At 47.4% G+C, this 23,658-nt stretch overlaps 1 protein-coding gene across 1 annotated transcript; it reads right to left on the reverse strand.

Moving 5' to 3' along the window:
- Positions 1-698: 698 nt before the first annotated feature.
- Positions 699-15,120, reverse strand: Nek2 (NIMA related kinase 2). The gene is made up of 8 exons (XM_004671291.3): positions 15,005-15,120; positions 14,258-14,475; positions 13,290-13,530; positions 10,127-10,209; positions 9,059-9,185; positions 8,093-8,312; positions 6,272-6,397; positions 699-3,247 (listed from the first exon to the last, which is right to left on the reverse strand). The coding sequence occupies exons 1-8, from the start codon at positions 15,098-15,100 to the stop codon at positions 3,024-3,026; spliced, it is 1,335 nt and encodes a 444-aa protein (XP_004671348.2). The 5' UTR covers positions 15,101-15,120; the 3' UTR covers positions 699-3,023.
- Positions 15,121-23,658: the final 8,538 nt, after the last annotated feature.

The raw sequence follows: 23,658 nt of genomic DNA on the forward strand, positions 1-23,658 counted from the left end.
AATGTGATGAGTAATGACAGTTAATCCATGTCCCAAGTAGACAATTTTTTTTGTTTTGTTTAATTAACTTATTTTTTATTGACAACTTCCATGATTGTAAACAATATCCCATGGTAATGCCCTCCCTCCCCCACTTTCCCCTTTGAAACTCAACTCTCCCCTCTATCTTTTATTTTGATCTTTTCCTCCTATTATGGTGGTCTTGTGTAGATAGTGTCAGGCACTGTGAGGTCATGGATACCAGGCCATTTTGTGTCTGGAGGAACACGTTATAAGGAGTCCTACCCTACCTTTGGCTCTTACATTCTTTCCACCACGTCTTCCGCAATGGACCCTGAGCCTTGAAAAGTGTGATAGAGATATTGTAGTGCTGAGCACTCCTCTGGTCACCAAGTAGACAAATTTTTAATCCACTTAAGGCCAAAATAAGTTTCCTTTGAGGGTGGAGGCATATTCAAGGTCTGCATGTGAGTCAGGTTTCTCCAGCGGCACTGCTGATTGGCAGCTGCCTGTGAGGCATCACAGAACCTTTCCCACTGGATACCAGCAGCACCCTCTCCTACGCTGCCCGCAGCTCAGGGTCAGTGGGGGGGGGGGTGAGTGCCACTACGGCACAGCAGCAGGAGGGACGCCCGAGCACCAGATCCACTCTTCCCTTTCCTCCACTCGGAAACCAACATATGCAACAGACATAAATATAGAAATAAAAGAATCATTTTATGCTGTGGGAAAGAGGCAGGTAGATGACAGTCAGTGGAATAAAAACAAATAAAAGAATATAGACATCACAGTGAGGCATTTCCAAAAAGGTAAAACAGATTTGCATTACACTGGAACATTTGTAAACAAGATGTCTTGGTATTAACAAACAATCCATATCCATTAGGTTTCCTCAGCTCAAGAACACTTAAAAAGAAAGACAGAACTACTAGTTTACTGCTGAAGCTTTTCTGCTTTTTAATGAGGTTTTCTGCCTGATTCATTTACTGTCCCATCCCATTCCCTTCAGAAGAGATGAGACACTCACCATGTGTTAAACATTTTAGGGTGTCACTGTGCATCACAGTTAACAAACTGCCCTGCATGGCGTGACAAGGATCCTGAGACATTATGTGAATGAAAGAAAAGGGAACATTCCTGTGCTGAAGGGAAGATGAAGGTGCTATCATCATGTGCCATCTGAGGCGGGACTTGCTCTTGGAGCCCCTAGATGTGGGGCCTCCTCTTCTGCCCTCCCACTCACTGTCTGGGCTTCCACCCAGCATCGTTCATTAGCGCAAACATCCTCTTTTGACACGGTCTGAAGGAAACTGTGGACACAGAGCAGCTTTTTGGCACTAAAACAGCAGACCTGGCCTTCAGTAACATGCATTTGTTGTTTGTTTGTTTTTGTTATTTTGTTTTTCAAGATAGGGTCTCACTCTAGCTCAGGCTGACCTGGAATTCACTATGTAGTCTCAGGGTGGCCTTGAACTCACGGGGATCCCCCTACCTCGGCCTTCCAAGCACTGGGATTAAAGGCGTGCACCACCACACCCAAGATATATTTGTTAACAATGTCAAAAAGAAGCTTAAAATTCAGCATCCAGGCAATTCCTAACACTCCTTCTGTAGCTTTCAATTCTATAAACAATACAGAATTCATGCAATGCATTGGAGAATTCAAGCTTGGTAAGTTACATCCAAGCAGGTTATTAAGTTATATACACAAAAATTAAATGAGAAATACAGCAGTTAGGACGCAAGGAGCATCTGGCATTAACAGAGACAAATGGCATTTAAACTGCTCTGCCCTTCCCCTGGTGCCGTGCTTCATCTGGCAGCCCTCGCTGGTGTGGGTCCTAAGGAAGCTGCGGCATTAAGACAGGCCTAGACATGAACTGTCCCCTCTCAAGAGCCCCGAGGGACTGCTGGGCACACAGCAAAGAAATCCTTGTGTTTTTCCCCGTCATCTTAAAAATAGACAAATTTTCTGAGGTCAGGGCTGCAAACATGAGATTTAAAACAGAATGGCTTTGTGGTGTTTACTACAATTCAGCTTGCGGCTAAGAGCAAAAGATAACATATAATAAAAATAATCTTATCAACTGACTCAGAAGTCATCAGTATAATCTCCCAAACCTGCCTTTTAAGTGAACATCAACCATTTATTCAAAGTTATACAAGAACTTGAAGAGCTAAGGTCTCTGGGACACAAAGCCACGTAAGATGGCTACACACCTCAGCTGAGCATGTGCAGGGAACAGGCTGAGTCAGAAGCCTCCTGGGGTAGCAGCATGTTGAGGGTCAATGTTAATGCCGACTGCCTCATTACTAATGTCAGGATCCTTCTGAATGCTCTCAGTAGTTTCTCTGCTGTGCTGACAGTCTCTTTTACACTGGAGCCATCCTAGCAGACATTTCTTTGAGATACATCCGCGCTCTTGTGGTAAAGCTCTGCCCTCTTTTGAGCTCCTCACCTGGACTGTAAGCCACTTTTATTCCCAATAAGCATAATGGTTATGTTGAACTGGAATGTGGTGGGCACCTTCTAACCAAGGCTGTCAACAGGGTGACAGCATCTGTCCACCGGTCACGATGCTCTTGAGAAAGGTGCGTGGGTGCCCCAGCCATGGATGCTCAGTGCTGGCATACACAGCCTCCTCCTGCTGCTCATAGCTTTGGGTTAACACCAGACAAACAGCTGCACACACACCACTCACTTACATAAAACTTTGCAGGGCTCTTGGGTATATCATCTCTTTCTAGCATTATTTTCCCTCAAGGTCTAAAATGCCCTATCTCATATTCCCAGTAGTAATCACACAGGCCAGTCAAGTAGGAAAGGATCATTCTTTCTATAAAGGGTTCACAGAAGAAAAAGAAATGAATATGCAACCATCTCATGCACCTGCTGTTGAAAAGAGTGAAAACAGCTCCAGCAGGACACTTACTGAAGAAAAGGCGCAGCTCACAGAAGCACGCGTGAAGCTGCAGCAGCGCAACGTCACGGCAGCGGGCAGCGGCTCTGCGTTTCTGCAGGCCTAGCGCATGCCCAGGATCTGTCTGCTCTTCAGCTGATAGTTCTTTTCCATATCCGACAAGGCTTGAGCCCGCAGCTGCGCAGCATGCAGCCTCTTCTTCAGGTCCTTGCACTTGGATTTGGAGGAGAGCTGACTCTCGTAATTCTCACTCCGCATGTTCTCTTTACTCTCCCCGCCAAAATGAACTTTCTTCTTGATCAAGGAGGATGGGAGATTAAATAGTTCTTTACAAAGAGAGAGGGAAAAACAGTTTTCAGGTACCTGAGTGAGAGTTTAGTTCCCAGATAGGATTTACCTTTCTGGGGACATCTGAAACCCACATTCTTGCCTTTCTCTGGGATGGGTGGTTGGGGCACAGAACTGGCAGACGCCAACCAGCTTTTTCTTTCTTTCTTTCTTTTTTTTTTTAAAAAAAGCATGGTCTTTCTATGTAGCCCATGCTAGCCTTCAAATTCCTGGTCCTCCGACCTCATCTTCCTGTATAGCTGTGACTATAGGTTCATGAGTCACCACCATGTCTCAACTTAATATTTTACTCATGCAACAGACAAGATAATCCTGAAATGTATCAACTTTCAAATAACCACTGTTTTATTCTCTTACCACTCTTTTCTTAAGTTTAATTAAACACACTGGGGATTATGGGCCACAATACAAGACACTGCAAACAGTTTTACTTATCTCTAATGTTGGAAGCAAGTGACATTCTAAGAAGGATATGCCACTTGCAGAAGAATCTAGAAGCAGAGCCTATCTTATGGAGGACACCTCAGTCGAGAGCTCAGTAAACTTAGCTGTTTCAAAAGCAGGTTAAGCAACTACAGCGTGTGTGTAGGTGAGCCAAGAGCCCTGTGTGCACTGCTCCTCACAGCAGTGACAACCACACTAGCTGAGAAGAGTGACACTATTCACTACTGACAGGACTACTCAGGGGTGCAGTTCCAGAACCTTCCTAATTTTCCTTTGTGCTCATTTAAAGGACATGTTTCACTATTTGCTGAGCTTATCATTTGGGTCATGGTGAACCAACAAAGGCCCTGAGCTAGGAGAAGACAGGAGACAGGCTGTAAACAAGTAAGTGCAGATGTGTGCTGTGGGAAATGGCAGAGAGAGGGAGTTGGTGAGCTGTGTGAACGAAGAAAGCCTAGGAGGTGACTTCTGAGCAAAGACCCGTGGACGTGCAGAAGGAAGCTATGTGGATGAAGAGGCAGGAGCAGGCTGGTTCAGGGTGGCCCTGCTTTCCAGAAGTCCCCACGTCCTCCTCCACGCCCTGTTTTGGCTTCAAAGCTCATGAAACTGCCATCAGACCAGCGTAACTCCACTGTCTCTGGTGCACTCACCTTTCCTGACTACTAACACCTGGGGACTTTTCATAATGGCTGAGGTGTGGCAGCATAAAAATGCTAGGGTTTTTGCTTGAAAATGTAGGGAAAAAGAGTTTTGATGACAATACCCAAAGGAAATAACACACAGAAAAAAATTTGAAATATAGTTTTAAAAATGGTTCAGCAGGAAGACTCCACATACTTGGGCTGCAAGGCCACTGAGAAATCCTGCTGGAACTGAGCTGATAACCTCCTCCATGTAGACCAGCTGACAGAAAGCTGGAAGAAGCCATTGTGCATGCAGTTCAATGGGAGAGAGAGAAATCACCAGTGAAGATACTCATCAGTAGACACTGCAAGCCTTACATTTTGCCAGCCAGGCCAAATGAGCCAACGGGTGAAATAGTGGCACATCTGTCATGATGGAAACCAACTGCCCTCTAATTGGACTGGAGGCCCACTCCATGGGAGGGAATACATCCCTGATACTGAAAACCTACAACAGGGGTAGCAATGAGCCCTAGGGGTGTAACGTCTGCTGCTGTCTGGCTAAATGTATATACTGTGCTCACCAAACTGCCCAGTAAGCACTTCTCTTAATGTTCATTCCCATATATTAATGCTACTCTCACTTTTGGTAGACAACCTTCTCTTTTCAGATGGCAATAACCTTGGGATGACTCAGAAGGCATCACGATGCTAGGAAGAAGTGACAGAGGAGTGCTCAGCACTGGAATATCTCTATCACACCTTCCCTGGCTCAGGGTCCATTGTGGAAGAGGTGGCAGAAAGAATGTAAGAGCCAAAGGAAGGATAGGACTGCTTACAACGTGCTCCTCCAGACACAAAATGGCCAGGATATCCATGACCTCACAGTGCCTGACACTAACTACACAAGACCATCGTAATAGGAAGAAAAGATCATGACATCAAAATAAAAGAGCAAGTGATTGACAGGGGGAGGGGATATGAAGGAGAATGGAGTTTCAAAGGGAAAAGTAGGGGGAGGGAGGGCATTACCATGGGATATTGTTTACAAACATGGAAGATGTTAACAAAAAAAAAAATGGTTCATCAGGGCTAGAGAAACGGCTCAGCAGTTAAGGCACTTGCCTACAAAGCCAAAGGACCTTCGTTCGATCCCCAGTACCCATGTAAGTCGGATGCATAAGGTGGCACATGCATCTGGAGTTCGTTTGCAGTGGCTGGACGCCCTGGCGCGCCCATTCTCTCTCTCTCACTCTGCCTCTTCCCCTCTCTCAAATAAATAAATAAAAATAAGATATTAAAAAAAAATGGTTCAGCTGGGCACATAACTTTAATCCCAGCAGTTGGAAGGCACAGGTAGGTGGAGCAGCATGAGTTTGAGACCAACCTAAGAGTGGACAGTGAATTCCAGGTCGGCCTAGGCTAGGGTGAAACTCTACCTTGAGAAAAAAAAAGTCCTTTTTTTAATTTTTTTATTTTTACAGGTAAGGTTTCACTCTAGCTCAGGCTGACCTGGATTTCACTGTAGTCTCAGGGTGGCCTCAAACTCATGGCTATCCTCCTACCTCTGCTTCGCAAGTGCTGGGATTAAAGGCGTGCGCCAGTACGCCCAGCTTTTTTTTCTTTTTAATGGGGCTGAGAATGGCACTCAAGGCCTTGTGCATGCTAGGCAAACACTCTACCATTGAGCTATATTTCTGACCCACTTTAAAAAATAAATAAATACTCAAACACCAACACGTATTCTGATACCATATAAATACTGAAAAAATCCTATTACTCACTGTCTCAGGCCTATGAACTTACGAAACCAATCACTGCTATAATTGAATTTCATTTCCACTGGTGCATACATTCAATGAAATTCACGTTAAAATTTGAGAAGTCAAATAACAGAGCCACCAGAGCCACTCTGAGGGTGGCTCTGACTCTCACCTGGACCACTTGCCAGAGACAGCAAGCGCTGCTCCTTCCGCAGGCCGCAGCTCCTCACCAGACTCTCGGCCCGGGCCAGCTTGTCCTCGGCCAGTCTCTCTCGGACACAGAGTTCACGCTCCTTCTCTTTAAGAGGGAGGAAAAGGAAGCAGACCAGTGAGCGCAGAGCTCCAGCTCTGAGACAACTCACCTCTCGTGATTTCCTCTCTCATTGCCCGGTCACCCGCAGTCACACTCTGGGGTTCACTGGGCTCTTACTGGGTGACTGCCTGTGCAGGGTTAGTGCTCCAGCAGGCCTCGGGTTATCTCACGCCTTCCCGTAGGACTCGTCCAAGCATGTGTGGGAGGAGCTCACGTGGAAGCCAACTCTACTCTCCACAGAACACGGGCAACAGTTCATTTTCAGGGACTCTCTTGGCCTCACAGGACAAAATCTCCTTCCCATTCAGTGACAGCCCCACACAGGAGGGAAGACCACAGCCAACAACTCAGTTTAGTGGCAGGGTGTTTTCGTAGAAAACCTTTGCACACTGGACTTAAGGAGTGGTTCGGGGGTGGCGGAGCAGCGCACACCATCTCTATCTCTGCATGTTAAAATGAAGCCAAGAGCCTCATGCTGTTGCCACCTTGTAATCCTAAAGCCTCAAAGCAGCCATCATCTCAGCACAGTAATTAGGTGTTTACTGTCGAAAACTCATTAGCAGGGCCAGGGAGATGCTCAGTGGTTAAAAAGCCTTGCCACTTAAGCATGAGGGACTGAAACTGCCTAAGTTTGAATCCCCAGAACCCATGTACACAGATGGGCCATGACCAAGTATGTCTACAGCCCAGTCTGTGCGGAATCACTGGGGCCTGCTGACCAAGAACAGCAGCTCTGGGTTAAAGGAGAGGCTGCGTCTCTACGAAGTATGGAGATGACCAATACAGAAGGACACCCTTACACCCTCTGGTCTCTGTATGCACACATGAGGCACATGCATCTGCACAAACACATGTGCATACAACACACCACACATACTCTAAACATATACATACACATGAGGAAAAAGCCTCACCAGTAAGCAGAAGTAGTGGCTCACACCTGTAGTCTGAGCACTGGGATGCTGAGGGGGACCATCAGGATGAGGCCAGCCTGGGCGGCAGAGTGAAATCCGGTCTCAAACAAGACCTCAAAACCATTAGCATCAAACCCATTGCTTCCATTAAGTTCATGTCAACACCCACCAGATATTGTGTGTGTTGAGAAGGCAGAAGTCAGGGTTTCATAACCAATGGGGCATCTTTTAAGACCTATCTTTACAATGGAAAACTTTAGGGTATTTAAGCATAAAGATGAGAAACAATTCTTCAACAAAATACAACAGCTGTCATGATCAGACCAGCACAGGGAAACAGGGAACGTCCAACAATACAGAAGGACGGCAAAAGACTCTGGAGAGAACGTCACCATGAAGGTGGCAGCAGGTCGACAACCCATTTGGTTTTTCAAAGGTTTTTCAGGCCTGGTGGCACAGGTCCACAATCCAAGCTCCCAGGAGGCTGAGACAGCACGACTAAAACTTTAAGGCCAGCCTGGATTACAGAATGAGTTCAAGACATAGGCAACTCAGAAAGACCCTGTTTCCAAAATCAAAGTGAGAGGTTGGGGATGTAGCTCATTGGTACAGTGCTTGCACAAGGCCCTGGATCTAATCTCCAGGACTCCACCCCCACCCAAATACAGGTTCTAATGCTATCCCAGGGCCTACACGAACAAACCCTTCATTCTGAGACACACACACATGGGACAGCTGCTCAAGGCGCTTCCCCACGCTGACGTACTCTCCAGGCTCTCCTCCCGTGCTTGGAGGGCCCGCTCCCGCTCCTGCAGCCGGATCTCCATCAGCTTCAGCTCACTCAGCACCGTGCTGGAGTCCTGCAGCTTCGAAGGCTCTACTGAGCGACGGCCCCTCCTCTCAGGATTTCTTCTTTGCTCTTCTGTAACCAAGTCTGCTATCAAAGGATTCTCAAGAATCTCTTCAACGGAAGGTCGCTGGTAATCCTGGAGTGAAAGTGTGGCAGTCAGATTAAGACAGAATACTAAGAAAAGCAGCTACAGTACAAGGGCAAGAGGCAAGGCTCCTTCAGAGACCAGTCTTAAACACCTGGACAAGTTAAGTTTGCTGGACATGAGGCTCTGGGTCCACAAGCTGATGCAGACTTCAACGTACCTGCCTCCTCCTTGCCCCTCCCCTAGGGAGACTGGCTCCGCCTCTGCAGTCCTCGGCTTCCCGGGTGCACATGCTGGTGGCCTCCCTGGGGTCTGCTGTAGTGAAGCCTCACCCTGTTCATCAATAACCTCTCCAACCTTCCATCCTGCTACTTCCCCTAGGTCCTTCTGCACAGCCCTCAACATCTGCTGCCCCAGTGGCCAGAGTGTGCCCAGTTAACTGCTCTTTTATGCAATTATTTCCCTCTACTCCTCCCTCCCTCTCTTATTTCATCTCTCCAAGAGCCTGAAGCAAAGTATATCTCCTGCCCCGTTCCTTACCACCTTCCCCTTGCAATGGACAAGGACAAGAACCTTTCTGCAACTGCTCCTGGCCACCAACTATCTGTTGGTGTGGCAGAGGACAGGTCAGCAAGGTTGTGCAACTTGCCACACTGACAAGTTTTCACTGTGTTGACAGAACTGACTAGCTAAAATTACTTCCTGTTCCTTTGGTCTCCATTGCTCTATGAGAAGTAACATGTATGACAACATCTAACTGAGATAAAAACATCCAGTATCAATCCTATAACCTTTACCTTTAAACTTAACATCCTTGTAATAATGTCATTCAATTCATCAGAATATCGGTATGGAATTCGTCTGAATCTGCCTTCTCTGATTTTCCCAGCTAATTCTTTTTGGTTAAAAGCTGTAAATGGAGGCCTGGAATTTTAAAGGGGGTGGGGGAAAGGAAGAGAAAAAGAAATCAATAAAATTTAAAAACACAACAATAAAAATATATAATAGGAACCAACACAAAAGCAGCCTGGGCTCCAGTTTGACTTCTAATTCCCACTCCTGAGATCTTCCCCTAGGATAGCACTATCCATATTTTGGGGGGAAGGAGCTCTAGAGTGGGGGCTGTCCAGCACATTCTAGGCTACACTGAAGCATCCCTGGAGTCTACCCACTAGAAGCCAATAGCACTTTATAGTTGGGACAACCAAAAATGTTTCCAATGTTAAATGCCCCATGAAGAAAGTAAAATTCCTCCATTTCCAGCAAACCACTGTTTTACAGAGCAGTTGGTGGGGGGAACGATGACAAGATGCAGGAAGAACTGGAGCGCCCTTGCTGTGCCGTGGAGTCTGGGCTCCCCCCTCCCCATCCTTGCTTCACTTCCACTTTGTCCTCACAGTAACCCCCTTACCTGCCTGACTTATGAACTCTGCCCTTGAGCTAAGGGTCAGTCTAACTGACAGGGACCGTCTAACCAGTCAAGATCCTTGTACAAAGCAGGACCCATCCTCAGAGCTTACATTCTCTCCTTGTAAATAATTGTGTGTGTTTCAAGCCAGTCCTTCTACCTTAATTTTAAAAGCTATATAATTCCTTCAGACTTGAACATGCTTTTAGTAGCATGATGCTCAAAAGGCTGAACCCAAAATGGATGTGGTACTGCACGCCTTTAATCCCAGCACTTGGGAGGCTGACACAAGATGATTGTCATTAGTTAAAGGCCAGCCTAGGCTACAGAGTGAGCTCCCAGTCAGCCTGGGCTAGAGTGAGACCCTGCTTCAAAAAGAAAAATGAAAAGGCTGAACCTGGAGAGAGGCGACAAATAGCATAAGCTTTAAATAGGACTCTACCTTTATCATACTTACATCAATGCACAGAGCTCATAGAGCAGGCAGCCCAGGGACCAGATGTCTGACTTCTCATTGTAGGACATGCGGTTCATTTGTTCCTAGACAGGGGAAAGGTAAGAAAAGTCAAAGGAAGTGAGTGTTTATTTTAAAACTTAAACAAAATAAACCTAAGGGCTGGAGAGATAGCTCAGTTCATGCACAAAGCCCTGGGTTCAATCCTCAGCACTTCATAAAACTAGGTGTGGTGAGACACACCTGTAATTTCAGTACTTGGGGGGGAGAGGCAGAGGAGCAGAAGTAGTTCAGGGCCACCTTTGGCTACAGAGCAAGTTCCAGGCCAGCCTGGACTATGTTAGGACCCCAGTCTCTGAACTAAATAAAAATAACCCTGAGACAAAATGGAGCCACAAGGTTTGGCAATAACCATCCAAGAAAGAAGAAGAAAATATTTCAGATCAAAAGACTAACTCAGCGTATACTACAATAAGTAGCTTTACTTTACCCTTTTATTTATAATGAAAAAAGATAATATATCATCTCAGCATAGTATGTCATATCAATCTAGTCACTGAATTTTTACATTCAAAAGTGAAAATACTACGGGCCAGACACTAATAATTCCAAGGTGAATAAGAGGGACCATGAAGGTATTCATAATCGAGAACACCAATTTATTTTGTCTTGTTTTCTTTAAAGATAATAGTCTCTATGTTGTCCAGTCAGGCCTCAAGTTCCTGGGTTCAAGCAATTCTGCCTTATCATTTGAGTAGGTGGAACTTGCATACAGTTGTGGACACCATACCCAACCAGAAATTCCATTTTAAAACAATCAGAAGTTGGGCATGAAGGTACATAATTGTAATCCCAGCACTTGGGAAGGAGTGGCAGAAAGATTGAGTGCTCAAGGTCATCCTCAGCTACACAGCAATTTAGAGGCTAGCCTGAGCAACATAACCCCTGTCTCATAAAAACTAAAACAGTCTCTCTATCTGCCTCATCCTCTCTCTCTCTCTCCCTTCCTGCCTCTCTTAAATAAATAAAGTATTTTTAAAAGGGCTGGAAAAACAAATAAATGAATAAAAAATTTTTAGAAAGGGCTTGGCAGTTAAGGCACTTGCCTGCAAAGCTTGAGGACCCAGGTTCAATTCCCCAGTACCCACGTAAGCCAGATGTACAAGGTGGCACATGCGTCTGGAGTTCATTTGCAGTGGCTGGAAGCCTTGGTATGCCCATTATCTCTATCTTCCTCTTTTATGTATTTTTATAAAACCAAGACAAACAAACAAGTAAACAAAGAAAAAACTCCAGTCATCAAACCTGCACCTATCTCACATTTAAGTAGATACAGACATACATATCTAATTGAATTAATCATATATATCTTTTCTTAGTCCACAATCAATAACTGTCTACCAAGTAGGCCGGGCATGGTAGCACATGCCTTTAATTCCAGCCCTTGGGAGGCAGAATAGGAGGATCACTGTGAGTTTAAGGTCATCGTGAATTCCAGGGCAGCCTGAGTTAGAGCAAGACCCTACCTTGAAACACATCAATCAATCAATCAATAAAGAAACAAACAAACAAACAAACAAAAATAACAGTCTACCAGAACTCTTAGTCTCAACAGGGGCTCCAAAAGCAAGTACCAACATTTGCAGAAGGGTGGTTACTGTGAGCTAGCAGATGAATTTGAAACCACTTCTGGACAATTAATATATTAGGGGAACTGATCTAATTACACAAACAGGTGGGAAAGAGAGGAACAAAAGAAGTACACAGGTTTTTAATTTTTCCAGGAACCACTTGTGGATAGTTTTCTTCACTTAAAGGCTTTCTACATGAAATCTGATATGGTGAGAACATGGCACTGTTCTGACCACGTCTAACCTTAGTCAAAACAATCAAAAACCTGTAGGGCTTTGTACTATAATAGTCTAAAGAGCTAGAAAATTCTAGAAATGTTTATGAGCTACTGAAGTATGGAATTCATATCTGTTCTTGTCTTATCTGCTCAGATTTCATCCAGAGACACATCAATGCTGGCCCTTATTGAGTCCAGTTTTTGGGTTTTTTTTTTTTTTGAGGTAGGGTCTCACTCTAACCCAGACTGACCTGCTGACCTGGAATTCACTATGCAGTCTCAGGCTGGCCTCAAAGTCACAGAGATTCTTCTGTCTCTGCCTCCCCGAGTGCTGGATTAAAAGCGTGCACCACCATGCCCAGCTACTTTTTATTTTTTTATTTAAATGTTTGAGAGAGAGAGAGAATGGGTGTGTGCCAGGGCCTCTAGCCACTGCAAACGAACTCCAGATGCATGTGCTACCTTGTGCATCTAGCTTTACATGGGTACTGGGCACTTGCACGTTAGGCTTCTAGGACAAGCACCTTAACCGCTGAGCCATCTCTCCAGCCCTGCTACAGCTTAAGCCATCAGACAACATCTAATGGCAGCTTAAAACTGTTATGCCCTTTACCTCAGCTATTTTGTTTTATGATCTCCACTCCAAGTGAACAGTCAGAAAGGAAGAATAATTCATGCAAACATGGGCTTAGCAGCGGGCTGATAATGGTGGGAAATTCTAGTAACAAGGTGTACAGCCAACAGAGGAACCGTAAGTCAAGGCAGCCTCTCTGTAACTCACCAGGGAAGAGGCAACAAAAAAGAACAAAGAACATGCACCAAACATTAGAACCTCCCACAGACAGATTCCAGAAGTGAGTTCCCTGCCCCATCTCTAAACACAAGACTCCATCCAGTCTATTAAAATTGCTGTGTCTGAAATTAAGAGGGGCAAAGGCAGAGCCCAGAGACCTTCCCAGAGAGCCAAGTTCACTGCATTTGAACATGGGTCTCAGGATTCTGTATGTCAAACGCTCCTGACAAGTCTGATGTCCTGTGCCCAGTTCGCATACGTTGGGAAACAGTGCTGCGAGGGCAGAGGTATGAGCCATTTCATCTTTGCACTCCCTGAACTCAGCACCTAGAAGTCAGTCAAAAGAGCGTGAGCTGAATTGATGACAGAGGGGAACAGCGGGTCAAGTAGTCCATTGGGAAAAATATCAACTTAAAAATCAAATAGCATTATGAGTTCTGGGCTATTGGGTTTATTGATAAAACAACCCCAACTTCAAGTTCCTTGTATCTATTTGAATCTTAGCATAAAATATGTCTACTTACAGGAGACATGTAATAAGGTGTGCCAACAAAAGTTTTGGCAAAACTTGTATCATGGTTTAATATTCTAGCTAGCCCAAAGTCTCCAAGCTTGACGTTCTGCTTGCCATCCAGGAAGACGTTGGCTGGTTTCAGATCCCGATGCAGCACAGTATGACCACCGTCACTTCGCCTGTGACACTCTTTCAGGGCCAGAGTCAACTGAGTCATCACTCGAAGAACAAACTCTTCATCTAAGTATTGTCTGAAAACAAAGCAATTATCTAGCTTTAACTCCTGAATATAATTCTTTCGAGTATGGGATAAGGTCAACTATTTAGCTTTTAAAGTGTACAAATATGGAAACAAATAATTAGGCATGGAACAAGGGTGTTGAATCACCAGTGATATTCTGAAGTACTGTGGACCCATTACAAGAGCATGCAGCCATATTAAGGACTTTGTCCCTGCGCCCAATAGAAGATGCTTAACAGCAACAAAAACAAAATCATTTTTTAATTTTTATTTTATTTAGGAGAGAGACAGAAAGAGAATATGGGCATGCCAGGGATACCAGCTGCTGCAAACGAACTCCATATGCATGCAGCACCTTGTGCATCTGGCTTACCTGGATCCTAGGGAATCGAACCTGGGTCCTTTGGTTTTGCAGACAAGCGCCTTAACCACTAAGCCACCTCTCCAGCCCAATACCATTTTTAAAAACTTTTTTTTAAATGATTTTTATTTATTTATTTGAGAGTGACAGAGAGAGAACGAGGCAGATATAGAGAGAGAATGGGCTCGCCAGGGCCTCCAGCCACTGCAAACGAACTCCAGACGCGTGCGCCCCCTTGTGCATCTGGCTTACGTGGGTCCTGGGGAATCGAGCCTCAAACCGGGGTCCTTAGGCTTCACGGGCAAGCACTTAACCGTTATGCCATCTCTCCAGCCCCCAACACCATTTTTAATCTTACAGTTAATATGACACTTACCTGTCCTTGGTCCCCTTTGTAATTACACTTGCCAGGTCCCCTCCTTCACAATATTCCATTACAATGTATAGGGTAGTGTTGGTCCGATCTATGATTCGATCATAGTAACGGACGATGTTTGGATGTTTCAGTTCACGAAGCAGATTGACTTCAGAGACGAGCATCTGCTTCTCAGCTTCTGTCATGGAGCCATAGTCTAGCTCTTTCCAAACTAGAATCTGCAATAACAGATCAGGATATGACAAAACAAACACACACACACTGCCTCCCACTTCAACATATGATACAATTCACAGTCATCGTGATAGTTAATCTTCTCAACTTGATGGGACCTAGAACCACCTAGAGAATAATCCTCTGCGAGGAAGTTTCCAGACTGGGTTAACGGAGGTGGGAACACCCACCTTAACTACGGGCAGCACCACGCCACGTAAGGCAGCGAGCGGGCAAGGCAGGGCATCCGGGGCCTCGCTGCAGTGACCAGCGCCTCGAGCTGCGGCCCGGGCCTCCTCCACCACGACCCGAGCCTGGACCCCACACCGAGAGCCAAATCAAGCCTCAGACGGTGACTGACAGCAGCCGTAACTGGGCGGCGGCGCCGGCACACCGAGAGCTCGAGCTCACAGCGCAACCTCCCGCTGGGCGGCGGCAACCGGGACGGGCGCACACGCTCTCCGCGGCAGGGAAGCGGTCGGGCCGACGAGCCGTCCTCCCGGCGCCCGCCGCGGCCCCGCTCCCGACCCTCACCTTGCCGTCGCTCCTCCTCCGGATCTTCCGGCAGCGGCCGTAGGAGCCCGTGCCGATGCCGTGCAGCACCTCGTAGTCCTCCACCCGGGACGGCATGGCGGGCCGCGCCGCGCCGAGCCGAGCCGGGACGGGCAGCGGGCAGCGCCGCGCCGCTCGCACCGCCGCACCACCAACCGTCCGCCCAGCTCAACCGTCGCGGGCCGCGTCCTCGCAGCCTATTGGCGGACGGGGAAGGGGCTCCGCTTCTCTGATTGGCTGAGAAAACACAACACCTCAGGCATGCTGGGAAGGTGTGTGTCGCTAGGCGACGCGTTAGCGTCAGCGTCGGCGCCCACGTCCGCGCTCGGCCTCCCAGGGGCGGGCCCCTCGGCGGAGCGCGAGGGACCCGGGCTCCTTCGTGAGGTCGCCCGGGTGGCCCAGCTCCAGGGACCGCCGGCACTCCGACTGACCTTTGCCCGCCGACCCTTCACACTGCCCTCCTCGCCCAGCTTCTGATGCCCGCCAACCTGAGCTGGACCACTGAGTACAGGCGGAAAACAGGCCCTCCTCGAAGACGCGCGGGGACAGCTTCCCACCCGGCCGTGCCGGGGCCGCACTAAGCATTATACAGTCAATATCACAGTGTGTAAAGGAAGAATTCATGTCCCTTCCCACGAGGGCATGGGTGCCCAGGAAGGTTGAAACCATTTGCATTAGGCCCAACAGCCACACACACACACACACACAAATTGATTTTAAAAGAAATGAGTGGGTATTGATAGCAATGACATAAAGTTTACACATAAATTCAGGCTACAGTTAAACTATGCTTCTGCACACTAAATTTAGAAGAATGAGGAAGGCCCTGAGTTTTTGGTGAATCCAGGAGAATATGGTGGTCTAGGCATGTAGAGATGGTCAATTTACCTTTAAAGCTCTGTGAAAGGCTGGAGAAATGGCTTAGCGCTTAAGGTACTTGCCTGCAATGCCAAAGGACGTGGGTTCGATTCTCCAGGACCCACGTAAGCCAGATGCACAAGGTGGCGCATGTGTGTGGAGTTTGCAGTGGCTGGAGGCCCTGGCGCACCAATTCTCTCCCTCTCTCTCTCTCTCCCTCTCTCCCTCTCCCTCTCTCTCTCTCTCTCTATCTCTATCTCTATCTCTATCTCTCAAGTAAATAAAAAGTTTACCAAAAAAAAAAAAAAAAAACCTCAGTGAAAGAAAAAAATCACTAGGAAAGACTACTAAATACCTCATCCGGGCTGTCAAACACAGAATTAGAATTAATATGCCATTGATCATAACCTCCAGGCGAACAATTTTCAGCTCACCCAGCCAAATGGAACAGACCTGCCTTTACCTTGGAGAGGAGACAAGAGACCTCCATCCAGGACTGTGGAGATAATGTGCCTTACCAGGAAGCTAATAATTTGGTGACACAGAAATAGGTCAATTTTCTTAAAATATCTGTTCATCATGGGATTAAAAGGAACCCAATATCCTAGTAATAAGAATTATAAGCCTTGTGTTAAAAAATAATTTATTATGTGCACTGAATATAGAATAAGCTAATTGGAATTGCTGGCCAGCTGAATTTTAAAATTAGCATTCAAGGGCAATGTGTTACCTTACAGAAGTAGGACTAATCCAGATCTCAGAAGTGGTGTAAGCAGCTGAAGTCAGTGACATCATACGTGTGCGTGCGTGCATGCGTGTGTGCGTGGTGTTTTAGTGCCTCTTACAGATTGATGTCCATGGAGCTCACTGACACCATTTCCAAACCCAGCCTGACCCTTCTCGCTGCTGCTTTTCTGCTCTCATTCCTTTTTTCCTAATTTTTACATATTTATTTATTTATTTCTCTCTCCGTGTGCCCGCATGTGTGACGCTCAGAGGACTTCAAGGTGACTGTGCTCCACCTTCTTTGAGACAGCGTCTCTTTGGACTGCAAATGAACTGCCAGACCACAGAGGACCTTCAGACCAGTTGGCCTGGGCGCTTTGTGATCTTTTGGCTCTGCCTCCCATGGTCAGAGGGGCTGGGATCACAGATGCACATGGCCCTTTACATCCAGCTTTCCTTGGCTGCTGGGGATTTGAATATGGTGGGCAGGCTTTGCAAGCACGCACCCTTCACAGCTGAGCCATTTCCCCAGCCCTGCTCAGACCTAACACCTTTCTCAGTTTCTCTTCCTTATACCACCTTCACACCTGTTATTCTTTTTGCCTGGAAGTCCATTTGTACCCACAACCCCATCATTCCAATCATGTTTGTCCAGTGGAAACAACTTGCCCTGCAAGACCCACAACCAGCTCTGTTGCTTCGACTGTGAGGAACCCCTCTAGTATACTTCAACAGCTCATTCCTTCAGACCCAGTGTGCACATACCATGTGCATGTAAACCGACACCAACTAGTTATTTGTTTCACAGTAGTTGAACCCCAAGTTGCTTGCAGCCAACTTAAATCCTGGGACAATAGAGGCATTGAATACCGCATTGTTAAATGAAAATCGGAGAAAACCACTTACTAAGAATTATGCAAAGTTCTGGAGTGATCTTGAAGTGCTCGATATTATTATTATTGTTGTTGTTGTTGAGGTAGGGTTTCTCTCTAGCCCACACTGACCTGGGACGCACTCTGTTGTCCCAGGCTGACCTTGAGTTCACAGCAATCCTTCATCTCTGTCTCCTGAGTGCTACGATTAAAGGTGTGTGCCACCATACCTGGTTTATTTTATTTTATCTATTTGCAAGGCAAGAGGGAGGGAGAGAGAGAATGGGCACGCCAGGGCCTCTAGCCACTGCAAACAAACTCCAGATGCATGCACTACTTCATGCATCTGGCTTTATGTGAGTACTGGGGAATTAAACCTGGGTTGTTAGGCTTTATAGGCAAGTACCTTAACCGCTGAGCCATCTCGGTAGCCTCATGAAGTACTCAAATTTTTGTTTGTATTTTTCAAGGTAGGGTCTCACTCTAGCCCAGGCTGACCTGAAATTCATCATGTAGTCCCAGGCTTGCCTCGAACTCACTGCAATCCCCTACCTCTGCCTCTGAGTGCTGGGACTAGGGTTGCTCCACCATACTCAGCCAAAGTGCTCAATTTTTAAATGTCATCAGTTCTGGGGAGAGCCTTGATATCTGGAAAGCAGCCACTGCAGGAGTATGAAAAGATAGCCGTGGCATGTGTTCATTCAACAAACGTTTGCTGAGCACTTACTAGGAGCCAGATTCTTGTGCAGGCAGCAATATGCTGAGGGTTCACTAAGGAGACAGCGGAGCCATGGTGGCAGCGACAATGAAGAGAATGGTTTAGGAGTGGTATGACAAATCCTAATTCCTAGCCAGAATCAGCCCACGTCCTTGAGAAAGGGAATGTTAAGGATAGTTTGGCAGAGACGAGTAGACACCAGAGCAAACATTGGTAGGTCAGAGTATATGCTAATCCCTGACAGACATGTTGCAGGAAACACCCTTTCCCACCCCCATCACTACTTTCCTCCCTTCATTAATCCCCTTTCTGTCTTTGAGATAAGGTCGTATTATAAGCCTGGTCTACATGACTGGGACACGCTGTAGCTCAGGCTGGCCTTGAACTTGCAATCATCCTGCCTCAGCCTCCCGAGTGCTGGAAGTGTGCCTCCATCCACTTTATAAGACTCAGCTCATGCCAGTTTTCCCCTTGAAATGTTGCCTGATTGATTCCAACCCAGGCAGTCAGTCTCCTGACTCCTCTCACGAGTGGCTGACTGAGCTCGGTACTCCTTTAGAATCTGCCTCAAGCTAGGCTCAGTACTCCAGCTCTCATGCATATCCATTGCCCCTGCCCCACTGGCACAACCTGTCCTTCAACAAATAGGCAGCCAGGTTTAGGGGCTGGGGCAGTGGCTCAGTGGGCAAAGCGCTTGCCTCACAAGCATGGTGGCCTGGGCTCAGATTCTCCATGTCCATGTGAAGCTGTGCCTGGCAGCGCAGAACTGAGCAGGCAGATCCCCAGGACTAGGGGGATAACTACTTTGCTGAATGGTGAGCTCTGGATTCAGTGAGAGATTGTTTCAACAAAAAGACCGGGATTGATAAAGGAAGACACGCTATGTCAGTCTCTGGCCTCAACACAACACACATATGCATGCATATATACACCACACACATGGGAATTTTTTCTTTTAATGCAGGCCCTGCCAGGCATTGGGTGCTGAGAACAGATGTCATGTTGTCAATTTCCATTTGCAGGTGGCGAGATCTCAAGTGAGGGATTATCTGCACGATGTGTTTTGAGCCCCAAGTATTAGAAGAGTAGGAGACAGCTTGGCTTTGCCACGGCCAAAGGCGAGCTCAGGACTTTTGCTCTACTGCGGCTCTGTCCTGTCTTCCTCGTGTTCACCGCAAGTGGATTTGATGTTTTGTCCATGGCAACACCCTCAGCGCCTAAAAACATATCAGGCACTCAGGAAGCACTGGGACACTGGCTGAATGAAAGAAGCCATGCCCCATTGCTCTAAACTTCCTGTTTCATGCTACTTTAAAGGCCCCGTGGAGGCTGCACGGCTCTGCTGCCCAGAGCCACCTGTAGGGACCTGTCTTTACAGGAAACCCCAATATTTGCCTACTGAGGATTTTAAATCAGACATTTTGTGAAGAAGTCTTCTCTCCAAGATTACTTGGAGCAAGTTAAAGTCAAGAATTATGGAAAGTCTTTAAAGTCTGACTGAATATTTCTACAAAAAAAGATAAAAAAGGAATTATTGGTTGATAACCATCAGAAGCTAAGGATTTTTTTTTTTCTAATAGTGCTGGAGAGCCTGAAGTTGTGACACGTGCCTGTAATCCCAGCAGAGCCAGGAGGATTACCACAAATTAGAAGTCAACCCAGTGTACCTACTAACAAGTTTCAGGCTAGCCAGGTCTACATAGCAAACCTTATCACAAACACACAAACAAACACGACTGAGCCAGGCATGGTGGTGCAGGCCTATAATTCCAGCACCCAGGGACACCAAAGCAGCAAGGATTGAAAGTTCAAGGCCAGCCTGGTCTACATGACTGGGACACGCTGTCTCAAAAAAGTGTTCAATATAGAATACACTCAATAAATAGCCATGTTCTTGAGAGGAGAGCTAGGTGTGATGGAGATGGGCTCTCATGGTGGGCACACAAGACAGAACACAGGCCAGGAGGCAGCTTTGGAATTGGTTACCAGCAGCTGGAAAAAGTTGATGAGAAGAAATTGATCTTTGAGGCTGGTGTTTAGCTCACTTCAAATTTGCGCCTAAGACTCCACACTAGGGAAAAACAGATTTCTGCTCCACATAAGGAAAGACTTTTAGACAAAGCCCTTTATAAATCACGCATAGTTTTTATGTGGCTTGTAAGTCAAGATACCCTATTTGCTGTCTCTAAGAATACTAATCATATAAATTAGGTTATAAAAACTGGTCTTGGCACTGGAGAGATGATTTAGCAGTTAAGGCACTTGCCTACAAAGCCAAAGTTCCCAGGTTCAATTCCCCAGTACCCACATAAAGCCAAATGCACAAGGTGGCACACACCTTTGATCCCAGCACTCACGAGGCAAAGGTAGGAGGATCAGTATGAGTTTGAGGACAGCCTGGAACTACAGAGTGAGTTCCAGGTCATCCTGGACTAGAATGAAACCCTACCTCTTAGACAGCCTCCCCCCATGTTAAAACTGGGGCTGAGGATATGGCTCATCGATTTAAAACAATGTCAAAACTAACAATGGACAATAAGTCTGAATATCTGGGTCCCTCCTCCCCAGAGTCACATTTTGAAATCTGACCCTTAAGGCAAAGGTGTTACAAGGTGGGATCCTTTGGGACAATTTGGTCATGAGGGCTCTGCCCTTGTGAATGGGGTTAGTACCCTTATAAGAGAGACTTGTGGGGGCTATTGGCCCGTCCACCACATGAGGACACATAAAAGTCACCATGGGTGAGGAACAGCCACTCACCAGACTCCTTAACCTTGGACTTCCCAGCTCCATGACTGTAAGCAACGATTTTCCATTATTTATAAATGACCTGTGGCAGCTTAAAGCAACTGCTTCGCGAGTTGTGTAAAGAACTCCAGGAGCTTTCAAGGCACAACCTAGTTCGTCCACCAGGGGGCGGCATGGTGAAATTGGGGGAACCGGTGGATTTGTACCTCTGTCTTCAGCAGCCCTGTGACCTGGAGGAACCATTCGGCCTCCCTAGCCTCTATGAAGTAAAAGATCTTAAAGGACCCTCCCATGGCTCCTGTAGTAGCTATGTCTGCCTCAGCTTTCCCCCATCCATTCTCTGTTCTGGACTGTTACCATCAGCATTTATTGGGCAACAGGCGTGGTGACAGGTGCTGGGGATAGAAAGGCAGAAGACAGCTCTTGATCTAGCCTAGGTACCCTGGGAAGGTGAGGCAGGTCTAGGCCATCTTTCTCTGTGTAGCATGCTGCTGTTTGCCTACCATGTTCAAGGGACCCAACAGAGAGGAGCCAGACTGAGAAAAATAGCAGGTACGTAGGTTGGGGCAAAGGTTCCTGGGGAAGTGACGCTTGAACGAGTCCCAAAGGAAGAATAGGGATTAGAAGGGAGACTGGTCGAGGCTTGGAGGCCTGCAGGTTGAGCAAGCTGTGAACAGGCAAGCATGAGCAGATGCGTGTTCTAGGAAGACCATGCTCATTGTGGGGTGCAGATAGCCTGGCAGGAACCCAGAGGTATCTGGGATTGAAGGAGGCGAGTTCAGGGAAGTTTGGGAAGTAGGGACATCAGATGAGACATGACAACCACCTGTATGCAAACAGGGAGGACAAGTCCCAGGTTAAGGGACCAGACAAATGGCCTTTAGCGCAGAGGCAAAGGGGGAGGAGAGGCGGGCCGGGGATTCTAACTCCATCTGCACGTAAGAGGAAGTAGCCGGTGGCTGCTGGCTACAAGGTCTCAACTGTGTGGTCTAGACTGAGACACAGCAGATGGTGACAGGAGCTGGTGTAGGGACAGACACTCACTGCTGGTGGCGAGATGAGCAGGAATTGGGGAGGGAATCCTGAGGCTGTTCTGGGCAGGAGAGGAAAGGAAAGGCAAGAGAGGGCTGAAGAGAGGCTGAGTGGTTAAGGCACTTGCCTGCAAAGCCTGAGGACCCATGTTTGACTCCTCAGATCCCAGATCTTGTGTGAAAGCCAGGCACACAAGATGATGCATGCACAAGGTCTTGAATGCACACAAGGTGGCACACATCTGGAGTTTGACTGCAGTGGCGGGAGGCCCTGGAGCACCAATTCTCTCTCTCTCTCTCTCTCTCCCTCTCTCTTTCATAAGAAAACTAAAAGGAGCTGGGTGTGGTGGAGCATACCTTTAATCCCAGCACTCAGGAGGCAGAGGTAGGAGGATCACCATGAGTTTGAGGCCATCCTGAGACTACATAGTGAATTCCAGGTCAGCCTCGGCTAGAGTGAGACCCTACCTCGAAAAAAAAAGGCATGGGAGGTGAGTGGTGGAGAACAGGGCACCTAGGAATAAGGTGCAAGCCACAGAGAAAAGAGTCCAAGGGTGGCCCTTGGTGCCAGTGTGGCAGCGAGAGTGGATTTGAGACATGTAGACACAGATCCTGCATTAGTTGTCAGAGAACACAGTGATTCCCCAAGAGCACTTTCAATATGCACTGGGATAGCAGCCAGCCACAGGGATTGCAGTAGGGCCAGATGGCGAGGGAGGGCGGCAGTGTGTGTGGACAACCTGGGCAGCCGTCCAGGGCAGCCACAGGCCTTGCCTGGCCATCTGCTCTCACTTTGTCCCTGCGTTGCAGGAAAACTAGTCCTGCCCAGAGGCCTCCTGCCCTCACTGGCACCTTCCTGTGGCATGAGCTGCAGGTGACTTCATGTTATACACATATACACGTCACCCTATAAACCTGCCCACACCTCCCCTGCATGGCTGGTCAGCGATGTCCCTGTTGGGCTGTGCCGCAGCGAAGGTGTTGGCCACTGTTTGTGTGAACAGGGGCAGGTGAGCGGGTGGCTGAGCTGTTGGCACGGGAAGCCTGGCATGCATTTGCTGAGTGTGACGAGGGCTCAGAAGGAAGTTGAACAGGGAACTTTGTTTTGGTGTTAAGGGCACAGAACCAAGGGGCTTGGGCACCAGCACAGGTCTGTTGCATGCAGGGCCTCGCCCTGCAGCCTGCTAGGAGCTTGGGCCCGGAGGAGCTCCAGGCCCTCTTTGTTGTTTCTTGGCATGAACCCTGGGATGCAGCCCTGTGGGCCGGCAGTCTCTGAGCTGTTGCCTTTGGAGAGGGAGAACATTCCAGGGCCATGGCTGAAAGAAAAGCTGCAAACTGTGGTGCCGGGTCTCGGGCCAGCGCAGAGCTCTGTAGGCAGGTTCTGGGCAAGTGTCACTCACCTCACAGTGGGAAACTGGAGGTCTAGATGTTGGATACTTGTCACAGAGGGGTGAGTGGCAGATACAAATTGGATTCATCTGGCATTGAAGATCTGGAAGGCTAGCTTATGTAGTTTGTGGACTTTAGGATGGAGGGCTTTATAAAATAAGCAAACAACAAAACCCAGCTTCCAGTTTGAGTTGCCTGCTATGAGTGATGTCGCAGGCCTGGCATGTGTCCTCTTCCCGGAGTCACCACATTGCTCCTCTCGCAGGGACCACACAGTGACCTGCTCGACCAGGG

This window comes from Jaculus jaculus, chromosome 1 (assembly GCF_020740685.1).
Source record: "Jaculus jaculus isolate mJacJac1 chromosome 1, mJacJac1.mat.Y.cur, whole genome shotgun sequence".
NCBI classification, from domain to species: Eukaryota; Metazoa; Chordata; class Mammalia; order Rodentia; family Dipodidae; genus Jaculus; species Jaculus jaculus.

Excerpts from the sequence above, each read along its gene's own strand:
- Nek2 (XM_004671291.3), bottom strand. The coding sequence starts at position 15,100 with ATGCCGTCCCGGGTGGAGGACTACGAGGTGCTGCACGGCATCGGCACG. Across the intron at positions 14,476-15,004 it reads GGAGGAGGAGCGACGGCAAG|ATTCTAGTTTGGAAAGAGCT; the intron begins GTGAGGGTCGGG and ends CTGTTATTGCAG. Across the intron at positions 6,398-8,092 it reads ACGGGAGGAGAGCCTGGAGA|AGAAGGAGCGTGAACTCTGT; the intron begins GTACGTCAGCGT and ends TCCCTCTTAAAG.